Here is a 25957-nt window from a genome sequence, read left to right on the forward strand (position 1 = left end):
AATCTATACATAATATTTGCCTGTCTTATATTGGCTTGCGATCTAATACAACTTTCTTTCTTTATCCGAGCTTAGAATTGATCATGACGAAATTATTCTCCATGAGCGAAGTTCTTAAATAAGAAAACTACCATTGCGTACTCATTTGCCAAGAGGCTTCACTCTAAGCCTTCCTTCATATCCTTTTCATTTTAACCTACTGAGATTTCATCTGCGAACAATTGATGAGCTTCCAAATCCACCACCAGCACATGGAGATATTCGATCTACCTCAATCTTCTTGGACTTTTACCAACACCTATTAAACTTTCCCATTGCATCTGTAATATTAATGTCAAGAAAACTTACATCCGTATACTTTGCACATAACCTTAATCATATAGATCTAATTTTAAAACTTTACCAAGTACATCAAAACAATATTGCTTCCTTCAACCACTAGGCGCATGACTACATCATCTCACCCTTTTTTTATATTTGACAAGCCATTTAAAATTAAACAAAAATTTAAAAATCAAAGTATAAACATTTAAATTTAGACTCTTTCTCTTTGTAAATCTCCTATTTCTTGTCCATTCATTTTAAATAATAATAAAAGATTACACCTCTGGCTCTACCTCTTTTTGTCATTAACACTGAAAGAATTATCACTTGGTCCTTTCCAATCAGGAAGATGATAAAACTTTATCTTTAATCTAAAATCAATTATTCAAATATTGAGATTATATAAGGAAAATGTTTATCTCAACTATATCGATATTCGAACCCCAGACTTTATTATAATAACACCTCATGCGCTAATCACTAGACTCATCCGAGGGGACATTGTGAAAGGCATATATGCTCTCACTTATGGCATAAATTTGCACGCTAACATCAATTATCCAAACATTATATTGCACATGTATGTCAGAACAAACCATGAATTCGACCATTGCTCAACGACAAAGGAAAACTGGTAGGATACTAAAACAATTAAGAACGAAATAACATATCAGAAGAATTATCTAAGAACTTTAATCTACGTCAGCTTCAATTTCTCAATGTACTTGTAGTTATACAGAATAGTGAATGTATAAAGCCAATATCTTTATTAGCTAACTGCGTACAACAAGAGATTACAAAGCCATGCAGCAACGTCACTGTTTCTGGCTCACACCCGTGGCAGCATCAGTAATCAGTTGGGTCCAGATATCGCCACACTAACCCTAAAGAGCTACCAATGATGTTCATAATAATGGCTGATAGTGCAGCAGGCAAAGCGACCAGAGGGGATGCAAAATGTGAAGTTGCCAGTATGACGCCCAAGGATGAGTTTTGCATGCCGACCTGTGCATAACAAATGAGCAAATTTCAGCATCGTTTGATGTGTTGAGCATCATCCAACAAGTTGACTCAGAGTTATTCTGATGATCTTGTCATATTTGTCTAGTTGTAACTTCAGCAAGCATCATGATGAATTATTGTTAGATTTGCAATACAAAATATATATATATATATATAAACTAAAGGATATATATATAACAAGATCTTGCTTCTATCAATCTCTAAGGCACAATACAAATCGAAACTATAGCAGATGAATAGCTGACCTGAATACATCGTAAAGACTAATGCTTCTTACTCATCGCTGGAGTTCCTGCTATTACAGAAAAGTTTTTTACAAGAGTGGGCGGCAGCAATCCTTAGCTTTCTCTTGATCAGGAAGAGAAGAGGTTGAAGAGACTCTAGAATATGCCCTAATTCATGAGTCTCATTCTTTTTATACCAAGCTCATCCTATAGAGACTAACCTCCTTAAAGTCCATCCATCATTAACAGTCCATCAATATTAATGAACATGAAACAATTAGTTGTGTGTGTTAATCAAGTGTGAGTCCAACCTTATGGAGATTAAGTCCATCTATGTGGATTCAATTGGATCTAGTCTACCCATGTGGGCTTAATGCTACAATCTCCCACTTGGGCTATACTTGATTCCTAATACACCACACAACCCCTAAGTTGAGCTCAACATGCCAAACTTTATGGGTTAAATACTCCTTTAAACAATCTCATCTATTAAATCAATTAGTATAGGATTAAAGAAGTCATAGCTACTATAACTGTAACAAGACTCAACAATAATCACAATACTAATATCATTAACGACAAAGATCAAATGTGGATATATAGTACAAGAATGGAACAAAATGTGATCTACAAGTGTCCATTCTCAGTAAGTCCTCTTTATGACCCAAATCGGATTTGAATCATATTTATCAAACTTTATGTTAAACTGCAGTAGTAAATCACGATTCAACTTTATGACTCCAAATAGAGTCCATATCATATTTACAACAATCAAATGCAAAATCGCAATAGTAAATATGATATCCATATATCAAAGCAAGTCAAAATCATGCACACATATAAGAAAAATTGCAGTATATAAAATGAGCAAAAATTATGTGTTCATGAACATTGAGCATCACATAAAATACAAATTCCTACACAATGGGTACTTCATCAAAATGAAGAGCCCCCATATTCAGTACATGTTGATGAAACACCTTAGGTGAAACCCTTGGTGAGTGGATCCGCTAACATAAAATCTATCCTTATATGCTCTATCATTATTTGACCACTTTGAACTCTTTCTTTAACCGCCAAAAACCTTATGTCGATGTGTTTAGATTTCAACGAACTGCAGTTGTTCTTGGAATATAATTTTACAGCTTTGTTATCACAATTGATCTTCAATGGCCTGTCAATGCCCCCAATGATCTGTAACCCTGTAATAAGATTCTACATCCATATCCCGTGGTTGGAAGCTTCATAGCAGGTTATGAACTCTGCCTCCATAGTGGAAGTCGCTATTAGCGTCTGTTTGACGCTTTTCCATGATATAGCCCCTTCCGCCAACATGAAGATATAACATGAGGTGGACCTTCTGCTATCCAAGCATCCAGCAAAATCGGAGTCTGAATATCCAATGATCTCTAGATACTCGATCTCCGATAAGTGAACATGTAATCCTTCGTTCTTTGCAGATATCACATAACCCTCTTTACGACTTTCTAATGCGTTAGTCCAAGGTTACTCAAATATCTGCCCAACATCCCCACAATGTACGCAAGATCCGGACGCGTGCATACCTGAGCATACATCAAACCCCCTACTGTTGATGCATAGGGAAATTGCTACATTTCCTTGATCTCAAGTTCATGATGTGGATATTATTGCAAGCTAATTTTATCACCCTTTGCCACCAGAGTGTCGTCGGGAGCATAATTTTGCATGTTATACCAAATGAGTATCTTTTCTATATAGGCCTTTTGTGATAGTCCAAGTATGTACCTCGAACAATCACAGACAATCTGTATGTCTAAGACAAAAGATGCTTCACCAAGATCCTTCATTTCAAATGCATCGGATAAAAAAGACTTAGTTTCTAGCAGCAGACTCATATCATTGTTTGCAAGCAATATATCATCCACGTAAAGAACAAGTATAATAAACTTACTCTCACTGAACTTAATGTACAAACATTGATCAACTGGATTCTTCTTCAAACCATATGAAGAAACCACTTGATCAAACTTCTGATACCATTGACGAGATGCCTACTTTAAACTATAAATGGACTTTCTTAGTTAACATACTAGGTGTTTTGAGTCATCTGACTCAAAGTTCTCCAGTTGCACCATATATATAGTTTCTTCAATGTTTCTATTGAGAAACGCAGTTTTAATATCCATTTGGTGTAGCTCTAGGTCATAATGAGCTACAAGTGTCATGATTACCCTAAAGGAGTCCTTCATCGAAACTGGCGAAAAAATCTCCTTGTAATCAATGTCCTCCTTTTGAGTGAATCCCTTGGAGACTAGGCGTGCCTTATACTTTTCGACATTGCCATGCGAATCCTGTTTGGTTTTAAATATCCATTTACAATCAACAAGTTTCACACCGTCAGGCAAGTCTATAAGTTCTCAAACGTCGTTGTCCGCCATAGATTTCATCTCTTCCTTCATGGCATTGATCTATTTTTCCGGATGAATGCATTGTTTGACTTCTTGGAATGATGTGGGATCATCTTCCAACACAATGTCAAACTCATACTCTTGGAGATAAACATAATCACGAGACATCATGGGTCTCCTCTCTCTAATGGATCTTCTTAGTGGCACTATCTTGAGGTGGTTGGGAGTCATTATCAATCATAGGAGTGAATACTTCTATTTGAGATGTACCTTCCAAATGAATTGGAGGTGACATGGGAATATCATGGTCAACTACCCCTTCTGGCTATACAGCTTCAACTATATGTGGGGCGGTAACCATTTCACTATTAGTTGTATCAGTAGTTACCATATTAGGATCATTAATATTCTCCTCAAATGATATTTCCCTAGCTTTATCACTCCCACCGTCCTTAATAAATTTGGCATTACCTGTCTCGGAAAAGGATCTACTCAAGGGGTTATAGAACTTGAAACCTCTTGAGTTTTCAGAGTATCCTATAAAATGACAACTAACAGTTCTTGAGTCCAATTTCCTTTCGTTAAGCCTATAGGGCTTAGCTTCAGCTGGACAACCCTAGACATGTAGATGCCTAAGACTAGATACTCTACCTGTCCACAACACATATGGAGTTTTTGTTACTGCCTTACTAGGAACTCTGTTGAGTAGGTAAACTGCAGTCTTGAGTGCTTCACCCCACAAAGACTTTGGTCGAGAAGAAAATGTAATCATACTTCTCACCATGTCCTTAAGAGTTCGGTCTCGTCGCTCTGCTACACCATTTTGCTGAGGTGTCCCAGGCATGATGTATTGCACCACGATACCGCACTCAGAAAGGTAATCTGCAAATGGCCCAGGACATTGTTCACCTGATCCATCAGACCTACCATAGTATTCACCACCACGGTCTGATCTTACTGCCTTAATCTTCTTACCAAGTTAAATTTTAACTTCGGCTTTGAAGGTTTTGAACATGTCTAGGAATTGGGACTTCTCATGAATAAGGTACAAGTATCCATATCGGGAATAATCATCTATAAAGCTTATGAAATATGATTGCCCATTCCAAGAAGCCTTAGGGAATGGTCCACATATATCCGTATGTATAAGCTCTAAGACTCTATTACTCCGCCTTGAACCCTTATTACTTTTGTTAGTTGTTTTCCCCTTGATACACTCAATGCAGATTCCAAAATCTGACATATCAAGGGAATTGAGAATTCCTAGTGACATTAACCTTTCTAGGCATTGTTTAGAGATATGTCCTAAACGCCTATGCCACAACATGGATGAATTCTCATTTGTCATACCACGCTTCATACCTATACTATGCATCACAAAATTATTCGTATGAGTTTCAGTGTTCAATCTATATAGTTTGTCAATCAAGGAACTAGTACCGCACAAGATAGAATTTCGAAAAATACTAAATTTTTCATTTCCAAATGAATAAGTGTATCCAGATTTGTCCAAACATGAAACAAAAATTAAGTTCCATTTAAAAGACGACACTACAAAAGTATTTTCCAAATTCAAAAGTGCATTATTCTCTAAACAAACTCTAAAGACACCTATTGCCTCTACTTTTGCCTTCTTGCCCGTTCCAGTATAGATGAATCTTTCGGCATCAATTGGCATTCGGCTCGTGAGGCAACCCTGTATAGTTACACTTATGTGAGTAGTTGCACCAGTATCTATTCACCAAGTGTTATTAGGTACAGTAGTTAAATTGACTTCTGAACTAACAAAGTTGAGAAGTATACCTTTCTTAGTACGTCAGTTGGCGTATCTAGGGCAATCCTTCTTCAGATGACCTTTCGTTTTACAAAAGAAACAAGATGGGTCTGAATTTTGTTGCTTTTGCACTTTATGCTCTAAAGCCCCAATCACTACAAGTTGTTTATCCTTACTTTTACCATTACCCTTCTTTTTCTTGTTCGAATATTGAGATGAGGATGCATAGTGAGCACTTTGAGATGTGTCACCTCTTAATCTCTCCTCTTCCTGTACACACTGACATATGAGTTCATTTAGTATTCATTTCTCCTTTTGAGTATTATAACTAAACTTAAAAGGAGTGAACTGTGTAGGCAGAGAGATCAAGATCAGGTTCCTAAGGACACTTTCAGACGTATCTAACTTTAGTACCTTAAGCCTTGTAATCAGATTAGACATCTCCATGATGTACTCCCTAATGTTACCCTTCCCTGTGTACCACATGGACACTAACTTCGTGAGAAATATAGTAGTCTCAACCTTTTCGTTTGAGGTGAATCGATCCGCTAATTCCTTAAGGAAGATTTTAGCATCCTCCTTCTCGGTTATCGAACCCCTTAGTGATTCTAATATTGACATTCTCATGATCATCAGACTCATGCGATTAGATCGCTCTCACTTGTCAAAGTTCACCTTTTGATCCATAGTCGAATCATCAGTTAAAGGTGTGGGGCGATCATGCCTAAAGGCATAGTCCAGATCCATGCAACCCAATAAAATCGTAATATGTTCTTTCCATTGTCCAAAATTTGTGCCAGTAAGCACGGGGATGTTGTTCAAATTAGAAGACATTGAGAGGACTATATAAACAAAAGCAAAGAACATAACTCAATTTAACAAATAAGACATGTATCTTGTGCAATAACAAAATACAACAAATAAAACATGCAACTTTATAGGCATACACAGAGATATCTAGTGCAATATTACATTAAGTTTTTGGACTAAATTGTAACTTATTATTGGTACTCTCCAAGTAACTCATGATCACCTTCATCGGCCACATAACTCGCCTTCCTTTGGGCCGACGCATTATGCGCATGATATCTTATTCATGAGCTTCTTTAATTAGCTTATGTTTTCTAGCATCACTCACAATGCCTCTAACCGGCCACATAGTGCCCCTTCCTTTGTTTGCCGACACACTATGCATGATCAAGAAGTTTAGCTTAATTTGTGAGCTTCCTTCAACATATATCCGACATAAAAAATGTTTTTCCTTTAGGTTAATCATCCTTAGCATGGATATACATCCCTCTACACTAGTACTCCTAGCCTCCCCAATAGTTCTCACTTTGGCGATAGTATAGGTTCGATTAGGTAGCAAGAGCAAAGAAGAATCCAAGAAGAAATTGTTGAAAACTGAGCTAAATTCAGTTATCAATCGATTGGTATCGGATATCAATCAATTGACACCCTTTTAATCGATCAAAAAGAATGTGAATCGATTCACACGCGTGTCAATCAATTGATTGATCGATTGAACACGCGTGAATCAATCCACTGATCGATCCAGAAAGCTTCTGTTCGCTGGTTCACCCAACTCAATCGATCGTCTGATCGATTGACTAATGCCAATCGATCAGTTGATCGATCCGGAATCCTTCTGTAGACAACCCAGTGAACTCTGATTGATTGGTTGATCAAATGGTGAATCCCAATCGATCAGCCGATCGATCCAGCAGCTTTCTATTGGATTCTTACGAACTTCAATCGATTGACCAATCGACTGGTAACCCCAATCGATCAGTTGATCGATTCAAGAGTTTTCTGTTTGATTCTTGCAACCTTCAATCGATTGACTGATCAATTGGTGACCCCAATCGATCAACCGATCGATCCAGAAAGCTTTCCTTTAAAGTTTTGTCATGATCAGCAATCTGAATCAATTGATTCCTCAAGCCGATCAATTAGTAAACACAAATCGATCAGCTCTAGCCTCTTCTGTTCGCAAACTTGAGCATCCCAATCGATCAAACCTTATGCCAATCGATTGATAAGCACCAATCGATCAACGGATCAATTCAAAATGATTCTGTTCGTGAATCTACGACTCTTAATCGATTGGGAACCTTCCCAATCGATTGATATCAGAAAACGACTATTTCTGAAATGCGATTTTCTGGCCTAAATTCGTGTTGCCAATCTCGTTCTTCACAGATAATGCGAAAAACTTGATTCAAAGGTTAAATCCTAAGCTATCCATACTACATTCAACGAATATACATCAATTTCGCTCATCCATATGGAATCGAATGCAAAAATCGATGTATTTGTGTCAAAACGTTGAAAAATTATCCTTACGCCTTAAAAACTGATAATAAGCCAAACCTGGATCTGATATTAATTGTTAGATTTGCAATACATCATATATGAACTAAAGGGTGTATATATAATAAGATCTTGCTTATATCAATCTCTAAGGCACAATACAAATCGAAACAATAGCACATGACTGGCTAACCTGAATCTATCGCAAAGGCTAATGCTTCTTACTCGTCACCGGAGTTCCTGCTATTGCGGAAAAGTCTTCTACAAGAGTGGGTGGCGTCAATCCTTAGCTTTCTCTTGATGAGGAAGAGAAGAGGTTGAAGAGACTCTAGAATATGCCCTAATTCATGAGTCTCATTCTTTTTATACCAAGCCCATCCTATAGGGACTAACCTCCTTAAAGTCCATCCATCATTAATAGCCCATCAATGTTAATGAACCGGGTTTTGGATCTACACATTGAATCCACATCCATTTAATCTAAACCCTCCTTATATGCAATGAAGCATTAGATCACTTAATCAGGTTTAGTCACTTTAATGGTAATTAGTTGTGTGTGTGTATGTTAATCAAGTGTGAGCTCAACCTTATGGAGATTAAGTCCACTCATGTGGATTCAATTGGATCTAGTCCACCCATGTGGACTTAATCCTACAATTATGACTTAGAAAGAGAAAAGCAGTAGGTCTTCAACCAAGCATATGAAGTGGTGACAAGTTTGCCCGAATTATTGACCCCTCTCGCGCCATCCAGTGATGTAATTCCAAATTCAATTAAAAAGAAAACAGGAGGCAAGGATTCCAATGAACAATTTAGCAAATACATTACCAAAGTCATATTTAGATTGCTTTAAGAAGTTAATTTTGAATTATATTGTGTACCAGAGATATTTAAAGTACAACTCCGTATTAAAAAAAAAAGTTTTGGTCTCTGACCGAATGACATGGTTTGTATATCATGTTGCATCGATCTAATAGTTAGGATGTTTCAATATTGCTTTAAAGCGTGTTGAGGGAATCACACTTATACAAGTATTGAAAATAAATACATATCAGTACAGTGTGGGAGTTGGACATGAACCAACACTAATTTGTAACTATAACAGATGGGACATTGGTACGGGAAAGGAATACATACTGGTTTCTTTGACTTTCATATCATCCATCCTCTTTGCTACTGCTTTCCTTTCTTAACTCCCCTCTCTTTTTTCCTTTTTCTTTTTTTTTTATATTGTCTCACCTTCTCCTCATGATCGGCAGACATAATAGAAGGATGATTTATTGAACAAGAATCATTCAAAATTGACCAAGATACGTTAGGATAAGGCTACACCAATTGGCAACAAAGAACCTATCTCGGCATGAGGGACAATGACATTTATCCATGCTCACGTAGTATTGGTATAAGGCCAAAATGATATGTTTTTCAACCTTTACCAATTGGCACTTGGCACCATGTGGTACCATGATTAACAAAACTTTTAAACATTGAAGATTCCAAAATCGATGAAAATTCATTCTTGAATACAGAGTACCTGAATTGCGATTGCTCTGCGTTGTCTCTCTCCTAAGCCAGATATTAGGGCTGCAAGATACCTGCCAGTGTGTAGGCATTAGAACCATAAAAATTAAACAATCCAATATCTGACTCCTGAGAACATCACCTCATCAATCAGTTCAATGAAAAAAGAGGACAACAATTGTCACAACAAATTTCAAGTGAAAATAATAGTGACCAAATTGCAATCCATCAGAATTTAGATGAAGAATGAGAATCCGCACCCTAGGAAAAAGCCTGCAAGATGTAGCAAAATCACTGAGACCACAACAACACCCAATTCACCAAAAAGAATGCCAACAGCTCCATTGGAAGCAACAACAGCTGATGATTTAATTCCAACAATATTTTCTGAGAATACACTGCAAAATAACCAAGAGGAAACATAAATACTGAATAATACAAACAGAACAAGACCTCAAAATAAGATATTGAACAGAGGTCGAGAACAGACCTGCTTGCAAGAAGTGATGATGTTAGCACCGCAGCAAGGGGAGAATATGGGATAATGGCTTTCACTGCAGCTGGAAATGCACTTTGCAAATAAGACCCCAACAAAATTGGAGCAACAACTACCTAGGATGAAAAATACATTACTACCAAAGATGATAACAGAAAACAATAGTGATTTAAACTCTCCTTTGAACCCTAATCCTTACCTGTAGGGTACTTAAAGAAAGTTTGATGGCATCCACAGGAACATAAGTTCCAGCAAGGAGTTTAGTTAACAGAGGAGTAAGAAACACGGCAGCCAAAGTGCTGCATACAGTCATCACAATCGATAATGGCACATCCCCTTGAGCAATTAAGGTAACCTGAAATACAATATGGAAGATATAGCCATCACAAGTAATTAAAGTTATATGGGAGAAGAAATATTTCCCCCAATTCCATTTGCGTCATTTTCAAAAATTGCCCACTTTAAGAAGAAAACATGATAAATTTAATAGACTTAAGTTTAAAAATCTCATACAGTAAACAAACAATTCTATCTTTTTTCAATTCCTGGACTAATGATTTGGCCTACAACAATGACTCTCAAGAGATAACTGTTGAAAACATGTTTAATATTCTTTCAGTAAATAGGTAAACAATCTTCATACAAATTTCTTATACGGTCAATACATGGGAGCCATCTCCAGTTTTCCTGAAGCATAGAAATTTCTATAAAAAAATATGATATAAAATTTAAAAAAACAATCAATGATGTTTGTCCAATTGCTAGTTATTGTGATTGAAAACAGGAGTTGTTCCACCAGAAAAAATTCCTATCAAAATTATCATAGATGAGTTGGCAATCTAACATTAAACAACAGTGTAAATCTAGCTGCTCCAATTATAGCTAGAAATTTAAGCCCAAGGGGCATATGCATCTATTGTCATCCACCACATACACCTGACCCACCACACTATACATGAATAAGTGACAGCCAATTAAAACGTCAAAATCAAACATGAAGATCGCATGTGTATACAAAACAGAACATAAATTAATTCATTATATTTTGTCTTATTAATAAATTTAATAAAAAATTTGTGTAAGTTGACATAATCTTGCTATTTAGTCCTTATTAAATGAGAAACATGAATAGCATGAGCAACTCATTGTCTTTTTTTCACAACTGACAGATTTGCAAACCTCTTCACTTAGCAAAATATGACACCCGCAACATCCTAACTCATTTGAAAATGTTCCATAATAATTGGTTAGTTGCAGCTCAGGAAGGAACGTAATTAAAAAAATGATAATCCCAGTTAGCCTCATTGACTATCTCTGGGGTTGACCGGCCCGGTCCCACGGAAGTTTCCCACCAACCACCAGGATAAATCGGGAAGCGCACGCGGCGGCCAGCCCAGAAGCCCAACATCCTTTGATTACACTTCCCATTTGGGGAAAAAATTCCTGCAAATACGCCGTAGCTGGGGTTCGAACCGCGGGTGCCTGGGAGTCAACCTGGATGTCCTACCGCGGCACCATGACCCCGGGGACAGGAAGGAACGTAATTAGGTACTTCATTTGGTTGTGGCCACGTCATAATCGCTGGAATTTTCAAAAATTTTATCTTGATAGTGCATCCATCCACAATAAGGCCAAGGAAAATAAGTGTCTAATAAGCAAATAAGCATTTTTCCTTCTTAAAAAAAGTTAGATCTCTCATAGAACATAAAAAAAACTTGTTGCAAACATTATATGCTTCTCTATTCTTGGAGTCTAGGTCACGACATCATCCAGATAAACAACAACAAAGTGATCGAAAAAGGGTTGGAGTATCTTATTCATGAAGGTGCACAAGGTTGTAAGAGAATTCATGAGGCCAAAGGGAATCACTAGGGTCTAGGAACTCTATGAGTCATATATACAGATGCCAGAGTTTTTAGTTCATCCCAATTATCCTGACAAGATACTATCCAGATCTTTAAGTCTAATTTTGTTAACTATTTGGCATCCCCAAGTTGATCAAATAAATCAGCATTGAGAGGAATCAGGTACATATCTCTAATTGTGATATTGTTCAAGGCTCGATAGTTTATGAACAATCATGAAGATCCATAATAATTATTTTTAAAAAAGAACTGATGCTCCATATGGTGCTTTGGAAAGTTGAATCCTTGCATCCAACAGCACCTTAATTGCTTTCTCAATTCATCTAACTGGAGAGCGGTCATTGATAAGGTGGGAATGCTGGTGGCCTTGTTCCACATCTCAATGCTAAGATCTGATTGACTTATGTCAACCATATTAATTTTTTTAAAAAAAAAATGTCCTTGAATTGAAGCATCAATGTACATAATGAAACTCTTCATTGAAGGAAGATCTAACACTGAAGTGGAATTGGTCTCTGCTTTAACTCCTAAAAATTCATCTCACAAGGGTCGTCCTAAATGAACTTCACCCCTATTCGTCAACTATGTTAGGCTTATCGCTACATTGAAAATTCTTCAACGAGTTGCAGTAATAGCATAAAAGCTATAGAAAACTATAGACCTCCTCTGTCACCTAAAGTTAACCTTATCGAATTAAGGTTGCTATAAACCTACACATGTCATCCTTGGATACCACATCCTAGAAAGCCAATACCTGATAACCAGAAAACACTTATTGAATGTGGTAAACAACTACTTTTACTCAGTTTTATCACATTCCAAAGATGAACCTCATGCTTTTAACTTAGATTAAATTAATATTTCATCGATAAAAAGCAATCAAAGTTAATTTGTGTGTTCTAGAATTGTATAATTTGTCCATGAACGTACCTAGGGCATTAGGGAGACCTAACTTCTCAAAAGGAATTCATAAAGTCCACTCCAAAAATAGAAAAGCAATCTTCCGAGTTTCCTCATTTTTTAGGAGCAGATGAAAGCCAAGTCTTAGATAAATCTTGAAATAGAATTGGTGCCTTAAGTTGGTAAAATAAGTTATTAATTCTAGGAATAGAGTACTTTTTTATAGTCATGGCTTGCACTTGTCACAGTCTAATGGATTCATCCTTCTTTTTGATGAAGAGGATAGCTCTCCACAGAAATACAAAACAGCAGATAAATCACTTATTCAGGATTTCCTATAATTGCAATTTAAGCTCCTCAGTATTATATGATATGTTGCCAATAGAAATCAGTGCGCTAGTTTGTAACTCAAAAGCAAAATCAATTTGTCGTTCGGGTGGAATTTCAAACAACTCATCTGTAAAGACAATTGGATATCACACATCTACTCCTTGTGCTATTATATGAGAAAGCAAAAAGGCTCTCATATTCCTTCATCATAATTGTACAACATGGAAAGAAGAAATCAAAGATATTGATCATTTGCAGATTCCAACAAAATTTCAATAAGGTGAATCATGAGGAAAAAAGTGACTACCTTCTTTTGATGGTTATATTGGCATGGTTTGAAGATAACCAATCCACACCCAAAATCACGTTACACGCAGTGAAACTCAGTGATCAAAGGTCTGTGAATAGCACTCTACAATTTCCAACCTACAGCTTTTTAGCTCCATCACAAAATATAAAACTCCCATGATGGCTAATCACAGCTATGATTAACTCTAGTGGTAGATTCCCCCCTCCCCCCTATTTTGTCAACAAATGCATATGCGTTAACTGAATTGCTGCTACTGGTATTATAGGAATGCCACAAATGCAAATCATACCTCGAAGTATTGAGTCATCTTCCTACTGGGCTTCTTGCTGAGTTAGGGCAAACACCATGGCTAATTGATATCTCAGAATTTGTTCTTATTGCAACTACTGTTGGCTCTAATACAATTGAGTCTATTGTTATTACAGCAGTTGTGGGACTGGAGATCGTAAGCTACGTTGCACCCTCCAATGAAAATCCCGCATTGTGTCTCAGTTTCTTACAATAACAAAAAATGTCCTGATTTATGGTTATGGTACACTCATGAGACATGGGTGCATATGCTACAAATGTGCAATACCATTCTCCTTTCCTCTCGGCTAATGTTACAATAGTACTTTAGGCCTGCAATTGGAACTAAGACGACGTCAAGTCTCGTCTATGTTAGCTTTCTTTTTAGGACAGCTAGAATGTCTAACTAATTGAGTCTAGATCTAAGTTCCTTGTCCACCTACTTGGTACTTACCACTAGTTCACTGAACTAGCCAAAATGATTCTACCAATGTTTCTCCTTAAAAATCTATGTCTTGATAGGCTCAGTCTCTATGGCCAAGGATATCATTTGTTGATAAGTAATGGAAAATGGTTACATAGATGATAAAAGATACTGAATAGCAAAGTTCAAGCCCTGAATAATGTGTGCTCACTTCGAGTGTTCAGTTGAATAAACCGGACTGGCATAATATCAACCTATCGTGCTTTGTGCTGCGGTGAACATCCCTATAAGAGACATCCTTCAACCACGAGGGACAGCATCTCATTGCATGATTTTGCAACCTCTACCATGGACTCAACCACTAAGACTGACTCTCATACTAAATACCATTTGGTATGATATAATAAGAAAAAGAAAAAGTAGTCTGGTGCACGAAGCTCTCACTATGTGGGGTCCCGGGGAAGGATCCATTGTACGCGGCCATACTCTGCTTTTTGCAAGAGGCTATTTCCACGATTCAAACTCGTGACTTTTAGGTCACAAAGCAATAACTTTATTGTTGCGCCAAGTCTCCCCTTCATATAATAAGAAAAAGAAGAAAGTAAAAAAAATCATAATACTCTACAATATATCACTCTTATGTTCGAAGACTTATTGTCATATGACTAGAACCATTAAATCAGAAGGAAGCAAAAAAATTAGAATAATTTGTTGTTAAAACATGAACCTGACTGCAATACCAGTTAAATTGACAAGACATGATTAGTTCATTTCCCATAGATGGAATGGGATCTACTTGTCACCAAGACAACTCCATCACCATTGTTTATATTGGATGTCATACGATCACTTTGGTAATTGCTATGACTAGAGGCTTAAAATTTATCTTGCGAACATAAACACTCAAGCTTGCTAGTGATCACAGTGGCGGATCCAGAAATTCTAGCATGGAGGGGCGATCGTAATCCGAGCGCGGCGAATTTTTTTTTAAATAGTTAATAAATTCTATGTAATTAAAAAAATATTTTTTAAATAACTTGACATATAGGAAAAAAAGTACAATATTATGAAAAAACTCGTATAATAATATTAAAGTAGTCTACTAACAAATACGTGACAATTGCATTCTTCGAGACTCCATGTTCTGAAAACGCTGTAAAATTGACTCATTGTCGACAGTATTAAAAATATCTTTTTCGATATAGACTACCAAACTGTCATTCATCCATTCATCTTCAATCCTGTTTTGCAAATCTGTTTTGACAATATTCATTGCCGAAAACACCCTTTCAACAGTTGCAGTAGCAATTGGAAGAAGTAAGGCTAGCTCAATCATCCGATAAACCAAAGGAAACACATGGTTCTTCATTGTTTCAATCATTTTCTTTGCAAGAGCTCCCAAATCTGAAATGCCTTCAAACCGTTCATCTGATCTGACATCATCAATATATGTTTCAAGCTCTTGTTCAACTAACATACGCTCATTCCAAGAAAAATCATCCTTATAAAAATGAGTCAGACACACTAACTTCTATACATCAAATCTAGAGAATGAGTTCCTTGGATCAAGACATGACATATAAATCAGCAAATCTGTAGTTGTTTCAAAAAAACGACTATCCATCTCATGTAGAAAATATCGATAACATGCAATTTAAAAACCAAACAACAAAAGTAAAAATTAATAAAGATGTTACTGTTTAAAAGAATTTAATTGATAGTAATTAAATAAAAAAGAATTATGAAGTTACCTCACAAAAGATTTCAACGTGGTAGTAGTGATAAAAATTAATATTTTTTCCATCTCTCTTCAAACGACTACGGCTGTTGATGTTATCTGTCATAGTAATTATTTTAATGGAATGAGTGTTACAAAACTTCTTCACATCCTCAAGTAAAACATCCCATCCAGAATCTCTCAACTTTTGCAATTTGTCTTTCACATTATTGATCGAACGCATCACATTCACAATATTTTGATCTTTCTCTTGTAGAACGGTTGACAAATGATTTGTGATTGTCAATATACGTTTCATTAATAGTAGAATAAACACAAATTCATACCTCTCCATTCTTTCAACCAAAGTTCTACTTAAACCCTTAGAAGAACGATCACCATCATCAATCAAATTTTGAAGAACCTCTATAACAGATAGCCACATTTGTTCAATACGACATAAAGTTGAATGATGAGACCCCCATCATGTATCTCCAGGTCTAGCTAGACTAGTTTCTTGGTTTAGTCCTCTACCAGAACTAATCTCTCCTCTTTTAAGAAGTTTAACTTTTCTGTCATGTTCAAGTTGTCAAAGTTTGTCGGCCCTTTTACAAGATGATGCAAATGTGTTCACAACCGAACCAACAATCCACATGAAATCACAAACATATTGATTTGCTTAAGCAACAGCTACAACCACTAGCTGGAGTTGATGAGCAAAACAATGAACATACAATGCATACAGATTTTCTTTCATTATCAGTGACTTTAAGCCATTAAATTCTCCAAACATATTTGAAGCACCATCATATCCTTGGCCCCTCAATCTTGCCACTGACAAACCATACTTAGCAAATAAAGAGTCGATTGCCTCCTTCAAACAAGCAGCTGTAGTTATTGCAACATGAACTACAGCCATAAATCGTTCAATCACCTCTCCATGTTTGTTCACATATCTAATAACAACTGTCATTTGTTCTTTCACTGAACAATCACGAGCCTCATCAGGAAGTAAAGTGAACCACCTATCTCCAAGATCAGCTAGAATAGCATTTGTGGTCTCAACTGCACAAGCATTCACCAATTGCTTTTGAATTTTTGGAGTAATCATTTGATTATTTCCAGGTGCATTCATTTCAACAACTGCCGCAACTTTTGGACACTCTGAGCTATACCATTTGAGCAATTCTAAAAAATTGCCTCTATTGGATGATGTCGAAGACTCATCATGTCCCCGAAAAGGCAATCCTTGTAACAACAAAAATCGAATTACTTTTAAAATGGCAGTCAAGCGTTTGCAATAAGCAACTTCAATCTCATGTTTCCTCGATGAAAATGAATACTCCACACTTTGTCTTTGATTCTTGAAACCCTCAAACTATATTCTTGCCTCATTGTGCGCACTACCAACTCCACCTACATGCTCATTGAATTTTTCAATTGCTTTTTTCCAATTTATGAAACCAGATCTCGTAAACACATCATCTCCTCCAAACCCTATATTACTAGTTCTAAAAAGATAACACCAGAAACAAAAGGCTGCCTCCTTTGAAACACTATACTCCAACCAATCACGGTCTTTAAACTAGACCTCTCTGAAACATCTATTGTCTTTACCCATTTTTTTCTTGGAAAATTATGGCCTCGAGGTTGACAAGGGCCCATAGAAACATATTCTTTTCGAATACGATCTCTAACACCAACATCATACTCTTCAATCAATTTTCGTAAACCAGGATCAGCAACAATCTCTACTTTACTACTCAAATTTCCAATATTTTCAAATAAAATTTGCGGAGGAGGAGGTGGTGGTGGTTGTGGTGCAAGAGTAGACTCTTCATCGGGAACACTAGATGATTCAATTGAACTCCTAGGCCTCTTTGCAAAATATTTCAACATTTTCTACAAATTAAAATATATGGGAAAAAATTATCAACATAAAGTATTATTTTACTAAACTTAATGTGAACAATTTAACAATAACACAATTAAATTATTTAGCATCATTCATCATTCATCGACACAATTCTTTTAAAAAAACAAAATTAATCTAGGATAAATTATCAATATTCACAAATGACAATTAACTAACAACTAATAAAAAACTAATCTTATTACATATTTGGAGTTTATACAAAAACTAAATTATAAATTATTCAACAATCAAATATACAAAATCTAAATTTTCAATTATCCAACAATCGAATATACAAAAGCAACTAAATATTTAAACAATCAAAATTTTTAATCGTTAATTGTATCATTGTAATCAAGAAACAATCAAAAAAATATATAAACGATAAAATAAAATAAAACTCACTTGCCACTTACCTGAAGGCTGAAGGCTGAAGCTGCGAGCCTGCGACGGCGCGTCACGTGTGTGACCGGCAGGGCGGCAGGGGAGCTCCGCTGCTCCGGGACCAGTAGCAGCTAAGAGCCTAGGAGGTGGCGGCGGCAAACAATTTCTGTGACTCTATTCGTGACCGCCGGCTCCCTTGCGAGTTTTGTTGGGCGGTGCCACGGCAAGTTTTAGCCGGAGATCCTGCTGGCCGACAAGAGCCGCTGGTCAGCTGGAGGTGGGCGACACCACGGCGGCACAGCGGCAGAAACGCGGCGGCGCAATAGCAGTCAGCAGCACAACGACAGAAATAAAAAAAAAAAGGAAAAAGTCGATGTTTTCTTTGTGAGTGGCAAAAAGAAATAAGAGGAGAGAGAAAAAAGGAAAATAAAAAATAAGCCTAATTTATTTATGTAAACTTTGTTCAGAATTTAAAAAACGCGCGTTTCTTCGTTCTTACTCATTTTTTTCCTCCGATGGCTGTAAAGAGGCCCCATATTCCTTGTTTTTAGTTCCACCGGCCCCCCCCCACGGGGTAGATCCGCCCCTAGTTATGCCTAATGGCTCATAGGTCTACAATGAAGTTGACTTGGAGGTGATGGTACGAGACATTTGAAACATCAAAAATTTCTAACAAGGTGAACTCTAGAATAAGGAGTATATTTGACGGCCAATAACAAGGTGAGCTTATATGTGACTAGACATAGAACATCTAAAGGACCAGAAATCTCTATTAAGGCATACTCTAGGACAACTTGATAAGAGGTGGACTCCATATGTGAATAACGAATGATGTCTAATAAGCAAGCCTAAATGGTTTGGTGTATCCAAGGGATTGAGGGATCGACATGACATGAACTTAAGGATAATATAAACTACTGACCAAGGTTTAAAATTTCGACCCGTGTCGAGGTTTCAGTTATGGACCGGAACGATACAGTTTCCGTATCGTATCGTGTCGTGCCGATATAGTTTCGGTATTTTCTAAATATAAAATATATTAGTTAAAAAATAAAATATTTAACATAAATATTTAAAAAATAAACAATATAAAAAATAATCTTTAAAAAAAGAAAAGATATGAAAATAGATAAATAAATAAAAATTTTATTATAATTTTTAAATTAAAATAAATGAAATATAAAATTAATTAGATAATTTTATTAGGGTTTAATAAAGCTTTTTGATTATCTCCATCATAGCTAGGAGTTGATTAAAATAGTTAACCTAAATTTAATTAAAAAAATTGAAATCCAACACCACTCGCGAGTTCACGCAACTTCGGCGTTGCCGCAGGGTTGCACAACCTCTCAACCATGGCCGCGAGGATCGCATGACTCCTCTGGCACAACTGCGATGGTACCTTTGCAGCGGCCACAAGGTCGCACGATGCCTCCGCGGAGGCAGCGGAAGGGTTACTACTGTTGTGGGGTCGAGCAACCCCTCCACTGCGACCACGGGATCGCGCAACATGTCATAGTTGTTGCAGGTCTGGTGCCGATGTCATGCAGGTGCCGATAGCTGAGCGGAACGAGATGTTTCGCCCGTTTCGTCCGTCTCAGCACGGCACTTTAAACCATGCTGCTGACAAGGTTTTAGACCTTGAGGAAAGAGAGACAAAATATTACAAGTGAAATGTGATCTTGATTGAAGGATGATAAGGTTGAAGACCTAGAAGCTATGTGAGTTGTCACAAGCTAATTGTTATCTTGGGGTACATACTTTTGAAGAGCATTCTCAAGGATGAAGTGTATAACTAAATAGGAGACTAGATTACCTAGTATTTTATAGGAAACCTTCGACTAATGGGCAATACATTCCTACTTATGGTTGGTCATTAACTCAACCTTGAGCTTTGTGTATGCTTACGAGGATGTAAGCTAAGTGGAGTCATAATTTTAGAGTAGATTCAATTAATTGGTGAGGATTCTTAGTCGACTAGAGTATTGAGTTTATTTGGTAGTTGATTTAACATAAGGGTTCAAAAAAGATTATGTTTTTGCTCAGACTCCAATCAAATGGATCCAAATCGAGTCTGCTATATGTTTGAGTAATTGACTAAACAAGAATTTCAGTTAATTGGTTCAACTAGTCCTTTGCTGCATATTGACTACTTGTGCCCCGATTGGAGGTCGGTGCCCTGATTGGAGGCCAATTTAGTCAATTGGAGGTAGACAAAATACAATAGTTTATGTCTTTTTCTATATCAGTCATGAAGGTTGTTTGCCTTGTAAGTGTGCATGAAATTGTTTGTGAAATCTCTGTGATCAAGTGCTCAAACTAAAGAATGTCCAAAGGCATTCAAATCAAAGCAAAAACTCTCGCTACAAGTTCTTGATAACTCTTATTTACGTTTCTTGTTTGTATTTCTTTGTAAGAGAAGAACTACTTGTAAGCAACTTTCTTTCTTAGTGGATCTATGAGAGTGATTCAATTACTAACTAGTAGGCCGTGGAGTAAGAGTGAAGCTTTGTGCCGTGCTTCAAACCATGTTGATTGTGTTAGTGATTTTTTATTCTATATATTTTTTAATTTATTTTTGCTGCATGTATGATTTTGACACGAGCAATTAAAGCCATAAAAGAACACCCTGTGATAACCATCCAATTTGATCATATTAAGTCATCAATAACAAATCAAACCACATTGAATCACAAGCTCTATGTGCACTTTGTTAAGTCCTTGCTTACTTTTTAAACACATTAGAAACACAAAATAAACCTAATTTAAATCTTTTGTCAAATAGAACGAAATATCCTAATTGAATTCAACCATTTGTTTATATCATTGCACCGACAAATATTAGTTAATGTAAAAAGGAATTACAAAATGAGTGCACGTGACTCAGCCTAAAACTAAGTACTAGATAAAGCACATGATAGCAAGATTAATCAGTATTAATAGATAGCTAGATCATGGAGAATTCATATTTGAACTTTAAAAATGCTCGATGAAAAATTGAAAGGGATAAAATAAAACAATCTAGTTAAGCACTAAAAGGAAAAACATAATTACCCAAAAATAGAAATGAAGCAAACAATAAATAATAAGACATAGTGACTAACTCACAAGAGGAATCCAACACTAGTGCAAGTCTTAGAGCAACACCTAATGTCCTAGTTATACACCCCTATTACTCATCATCGATAAATCTGGATAGAATAAAAGGGGCGTAGAGTAGGGAAATAGTCAAAAGGAGTACAATATGAATTATGCAATAGCAAGAAATTAGATAATAATCAATGACAAATTAAGGAACTTCTCATAATGTTTTAGTGCAGGCATCATGTCTTATTATTTTGGTTAGCTTATGTTTTATAGGAATAGGGATGTTTGCATTTCTCCCTTGCTCTTCGAAGAAGAGATACTCTATACACTCATTATAGTGTGACTACCAATGCATAATACCTACAATGCATTGACATAATCAACGGAGCAATGAGATGTTCATAATAATTAAGCCAGCATTTATCATATTTATTTCATTTAGCATGTTAATCAATGCATTTGTCATAGGATGCATTAGTAGGAAAAAGGATAACAATAAAAGAGACAACATTATGTATATAACAAGTAATTTAAGCGAGTAATAAGAAAAGATAAATGCACATGTTGTAATGCATACGAATAGAGAAAATGACAGAGGACAAGACAAGAAATAAGTGTATAAGAATTTCAAATAGGGTTCTTCCTCCATCAACTTAGTGTTTTCCTCCATGGGTTACCCACTCATCTAAAAACACAAAGATCCAACTTAAGTACAAACCTACACGGTCTCAAGTCAACTAGGCATTTATTTAAGAATCTTAGGTTTAAAAAGTTTTTAGGTATCGATTCAAAAGAATAATAAGTGTTTAGATATCAAATATATATATGCAAAATAACATTTGCACTTTACAAGAGGGAAATGGCGTACCACATTCGAAGCAGTTCCTCCAGGGCAACAAGCCAGCAGAATTAGCCCCACAGCAAGAGATGGTTTAAGGCCAAGTGCTATACTAACAGTTGCTCCAAGAGATGGCATTATTGTGTACTGAGCAACACAACCACAAAGAATCTACCCAAAAATAAAACAAAAAACAAAAGGAAGATAAAAGAGAAAGATAGAAAATGCGCTATAAAACAATCTGTAGTAGAAATCAGGTGAAGAACAACGAAGATATTGCACATTCTGTCAGATAAGTCTTGAAATAATAATCAATTAACGCCTTGGAGGATGTATATCGGTGCGGATCCTAATAGTCAACTAGGAAATTGTACATTCACGTTAGATAAGTCTAAAGAAAATCAGCAGATATCCCCGGGCTTACAGAGAAAGGCTGCTTCCGGAAAAGAGCAAATAGGTCCCTGAGTTCCAGAGTGAGACCCATGGCCAGCATTATGAAAGCCAGAGCACAGGTATAAGAAGCCGGGCCTCGGGCCACGAACCAGGAGAAAGCCGACGGATTCACGACTGCGACGGAGCCACCGATGGTGACGTACAGAGGGTAGAGGCTTGCAGCGGTGGCGAGCGCATTTTGCCATCGGGGGACGGCCCTCTTGGGGTTGCCAGAGTGAGCTCTGATATTGAGTGCTCCCGGATCACGTTTCCGGTGAAAATTCGATCTTGGAATTGGGAGAGGAAGCAATTTGGGAGATGATTCATGGTGGAAAAGCAGGGGGCGAAGCGAGGGGAGAGACATGGAAGAACAAGCAGCAGCCACAGGTTCGAGCGTTACAAGTGCTTCTTTATATAAAATGGCATTGTTAATACTCTCTGGTTTTATAGTTGTAGGGTCCTTATTCTCTTGAGGTCATTAATGTTTCATATGGCCATGACACAGTATGAGGATGTTTTATTATTATTATATTTATAGTTTGATTTTTAATTATAGTGTATTTATAAAAGAAATTTAATTGGATTTCTAATTATCCGTTATAAATATTTTTTAATTTATTCTAATAATAGATAAAATAATTTTATGAAATCAGATCAATTGTCTAGATTCGAACACTAGACATGACTTAGTTAATCAACTTTTTTTTACCTTTTTTCAGGTCTTTTTGTTAAAACTAAAAATATTCATTCCTTCCTCTCCTCTCACAGTCAATTGATAACATATTTGAAAAACGATACAGTAGATTGGAAAGATAGAATAAGATGGTGAATCATTTCGCATTAAAACATTCACACAACTAGATTAATTTATATTAAATTACATCATTAAAATGATATGAATATAATTGTGCATGTAAGGAATGTGCAAATTTAAGATCTGGTTTATATTAAATTCAATTGACTAGTATAGAGTTCTATACGACCTACATGCATCAAATGTCAAATCAACTCATGTAATAATAAGAGTAATTTTGCATGCACTCCCTATTGATAAACAAAATTTTGCATGCACTCCCTAGTGATGAAAAACTTTGTTTCCACTCCCTAGTCAAATATGTTTACCTAATTGCCCATGATATTTTTGGGTATAAAAAATCCAAAAATCAGTATCATTTCTCTTAAATTCAGTATATTAAATTTAGAATCCAGTATATTTTCTATCAAATTGAGTACGATTTTTTTTTCACTTCAATTAAATGGAAATTATACTAGATTTTCTTTAAATGACTCAATTGGATGAAAAATTTACTTGATTTTCTTTAAATGGTAAATGATGTTGAATTTTTGAGTAATTATATTAAGCATGAAAAATATCGTACTCAATTTAATAGAAAATATACTCAATTCTAATTTAATGTGCTGAATTTAATAGAAATTATACTCATTTTTAAAGTATTTGTACCGAAAAATATGAGGGTTAATCTTGATAGAAAATATACTCAATTCTAGTATAAAGTACTGAATTCTAGTTATAAAGTACTGAATTTAATCAGAATGATACTCGTTTTTAAACTTTTTATACCTAAAACATCTGAGGGCAATTTGGTCATGATATTTACATGCGGGGAGTTGAAACAAAGGAAACTTTGCATGTAGGGAGTGGAAACAAACTTTTTTAGATAGGGAGACTGCATACAAAATTAAAAATGGAATTGGAAATTTTTCTCCACTTTACCGTAATAATAACTATTAAAATCTTTTGGCCACCGATTAATTGCAGTTAATCATGATAGACAATGAAAAATATGTAATAATGGTCATTATGAGTTATTAATCCACTAATAACGGTTAGTGGTACAGTTTGATGACCAGTTGTGGCCACAAATTGGGTTTAGTGGTGGGTAGTTGTTACTAATGACCTGTGTCGAAGAGGTGGCTCGAATTCCCAAAATCTGACATTGACGGCACAGCTAGGGCATGTCAATTTCTGAGAATCGGAACGTCATGCCAAAAGACATCATCATACGGCCTTGTTGCTCGGCACGACTTGACCGTGTTGCTCGGCACGGCTTGGCTGTGCCGGCGGTCACGGTAAAAACAAAATTTTAAGAATTAATTTTCTAAAAAATTTTATCATAAAATTTTTTACGATAAAAATATATTCATTACAAATCGGCGTTTTAAATTTTACAAAGAAAAAAATAATTCATCCCAAATTTTACGGCGAACTATAATTTTCGTCACAAATTTTGTTACAAATATACACTTATAGTATAGTGTCTTTAAATTTGGGACGAAAATATATTTTCGTCCCAAATTAGGGACAAATTCTAGTTCATCCCAAATTTGGGACGAATTTTAGTTCGTCCCAAAATCCGGGTTTACCCGAATTCCCAAGGTTCTCCCCAAATTAGAGACGAATAAGATTCGTCCCAAATTCGAGACGAATCAAAATTCGTCCCTAATTTGGGACTAACTTTGGGAATTGAAGGTAAACTCGAATTTTGGGACGAACCCAAATTCGTCCCAAATTGGAGACAAATTTTGGTTTGTCCCAAATTTGAGACAAATCAATTCATCCCTAATTTGAGATGAACATGGGTAATTCGGTGTGAGATTTTGGGACGAACTCAAATTTGTCCCAAGGTTCTTCTCAAATTTTGTCCCAAAATAAAATAAAAAATCCTCTACATTTTTATTTTCTTTATCCTATTCACATATCAAATACATCATTACATAATCTAATTTATAAATCTCTTATCATTCTCATATCCAAATTTAAAATATATTAGCCAAATTTCAACACACATCATATTTATACACATCTAAACAAACAAAACTACACATCCCATATCTAACATTCAAATATGTCAACTCAACACACATCATATTTACACATCAAAACAAGAACTAGTTTGGTTCAACAACTCATAACCCAAATAACAAATACCTCAAAGCATCTAAAGCATAAAATAAAATACTAATCGTCATGTTTCGCTAGCTTCGTGTGCCTTCTTCCGTTCTTCGTTCTTCTTTTCCTACGTCAAATTACAAATGAATAATAACTAACATTTATAATAAAAAAAAATATCTAAAACATATCAATGATATCATATTGAAATAAGACATCTAAAACTTATGCAACTAACTTTTCAATGTCATGTCCCCTTGCCTTAGCTTTGCTTTCTCATTTTTTAAATTTCCTTGTGGTTCCTAAAGGCTATAAGTAAATCTTGGTCATTCTCTTAAAGATCAGAGAGGGGTAAAAAAAATCAACCAAAGTGAGAAATAAGTTTGCTTCAATTATCCCAATTCCTTTTCTTTCATCTCTTCGAGGTGAACTTCAACTTTACATAAAACACACTAACCATTAGAAGATCAAAGTGAACTTCAACATAAACA

General features: G+C 35.9%; 2 protein-coding genes across 2 annotated transcripts in view; both read right to left on the reverse strand.

Annotated features, from left to right (window-relative positions):
• Window positions 1-987: 987 nt before the first annotated feature.
• On the reverse strand, window positions 988-22965 carry LOC122042379 (probable sodium/metabolite cotransporter BASS1, chloroplastic). The gene is made up of 7 exons (XM_042602472.1): window positions 22548-22965; window positions 22154-22294; window positions 10265-10420; window positions 10060-10181; window positions 9830-9967; window positions 9583-9643; window positions 988-1329 (listed from the first exon to the last, which is right to left on the reverse strand). Exons 1-7 carry the CDS (start codon window positions 22917-22919, stop codon window positions 1171-1173), a joined length of 1149 nt encoding a protein of 382 aa, XP_042458406.1. The 5' UTR covers window positions 22920-22965; the 3' UTR covers window positions 988-1170.
• A 2562-nt stretch (window positions 22966-25527) lies between these two features.
• The window catches only part of LOC122042380 (COP9 signalosome complex subunit 4-like), a 49709-nt gene continuing 49279 nt past the window's right edge, over window positions 25528-25957 (reverse strand). Inside the window, exon 14 of the mRNA XM_042602474.1 lies at window positions 25528-25593. Coding sequence (XP_042458408.1) covers window positions 25543-25593 — 51 coding nt within the window. The 3' untranslated portion in view covers window positions 25528-25542. The remainder of the gene's footprint in view (window positions 25594-25957) is intronic.

The sequence above is a fragment of the Zingiber officinale genome, chromosome 2A, assembly GCF_018446385.1.
Source record: "Zingiber officinale cultivar Zhangliang chromosome 2A, Zo_v1.1, whole genome shotgun sequence".
In the NCBI taxonomy this organism is placed as follows: Eukaryota; Viridiplantae; Streptophyta; class Magnoliopsida; order Zingiberales; family Zingiberaceae; genus Zingiber; species Zingiber officinale.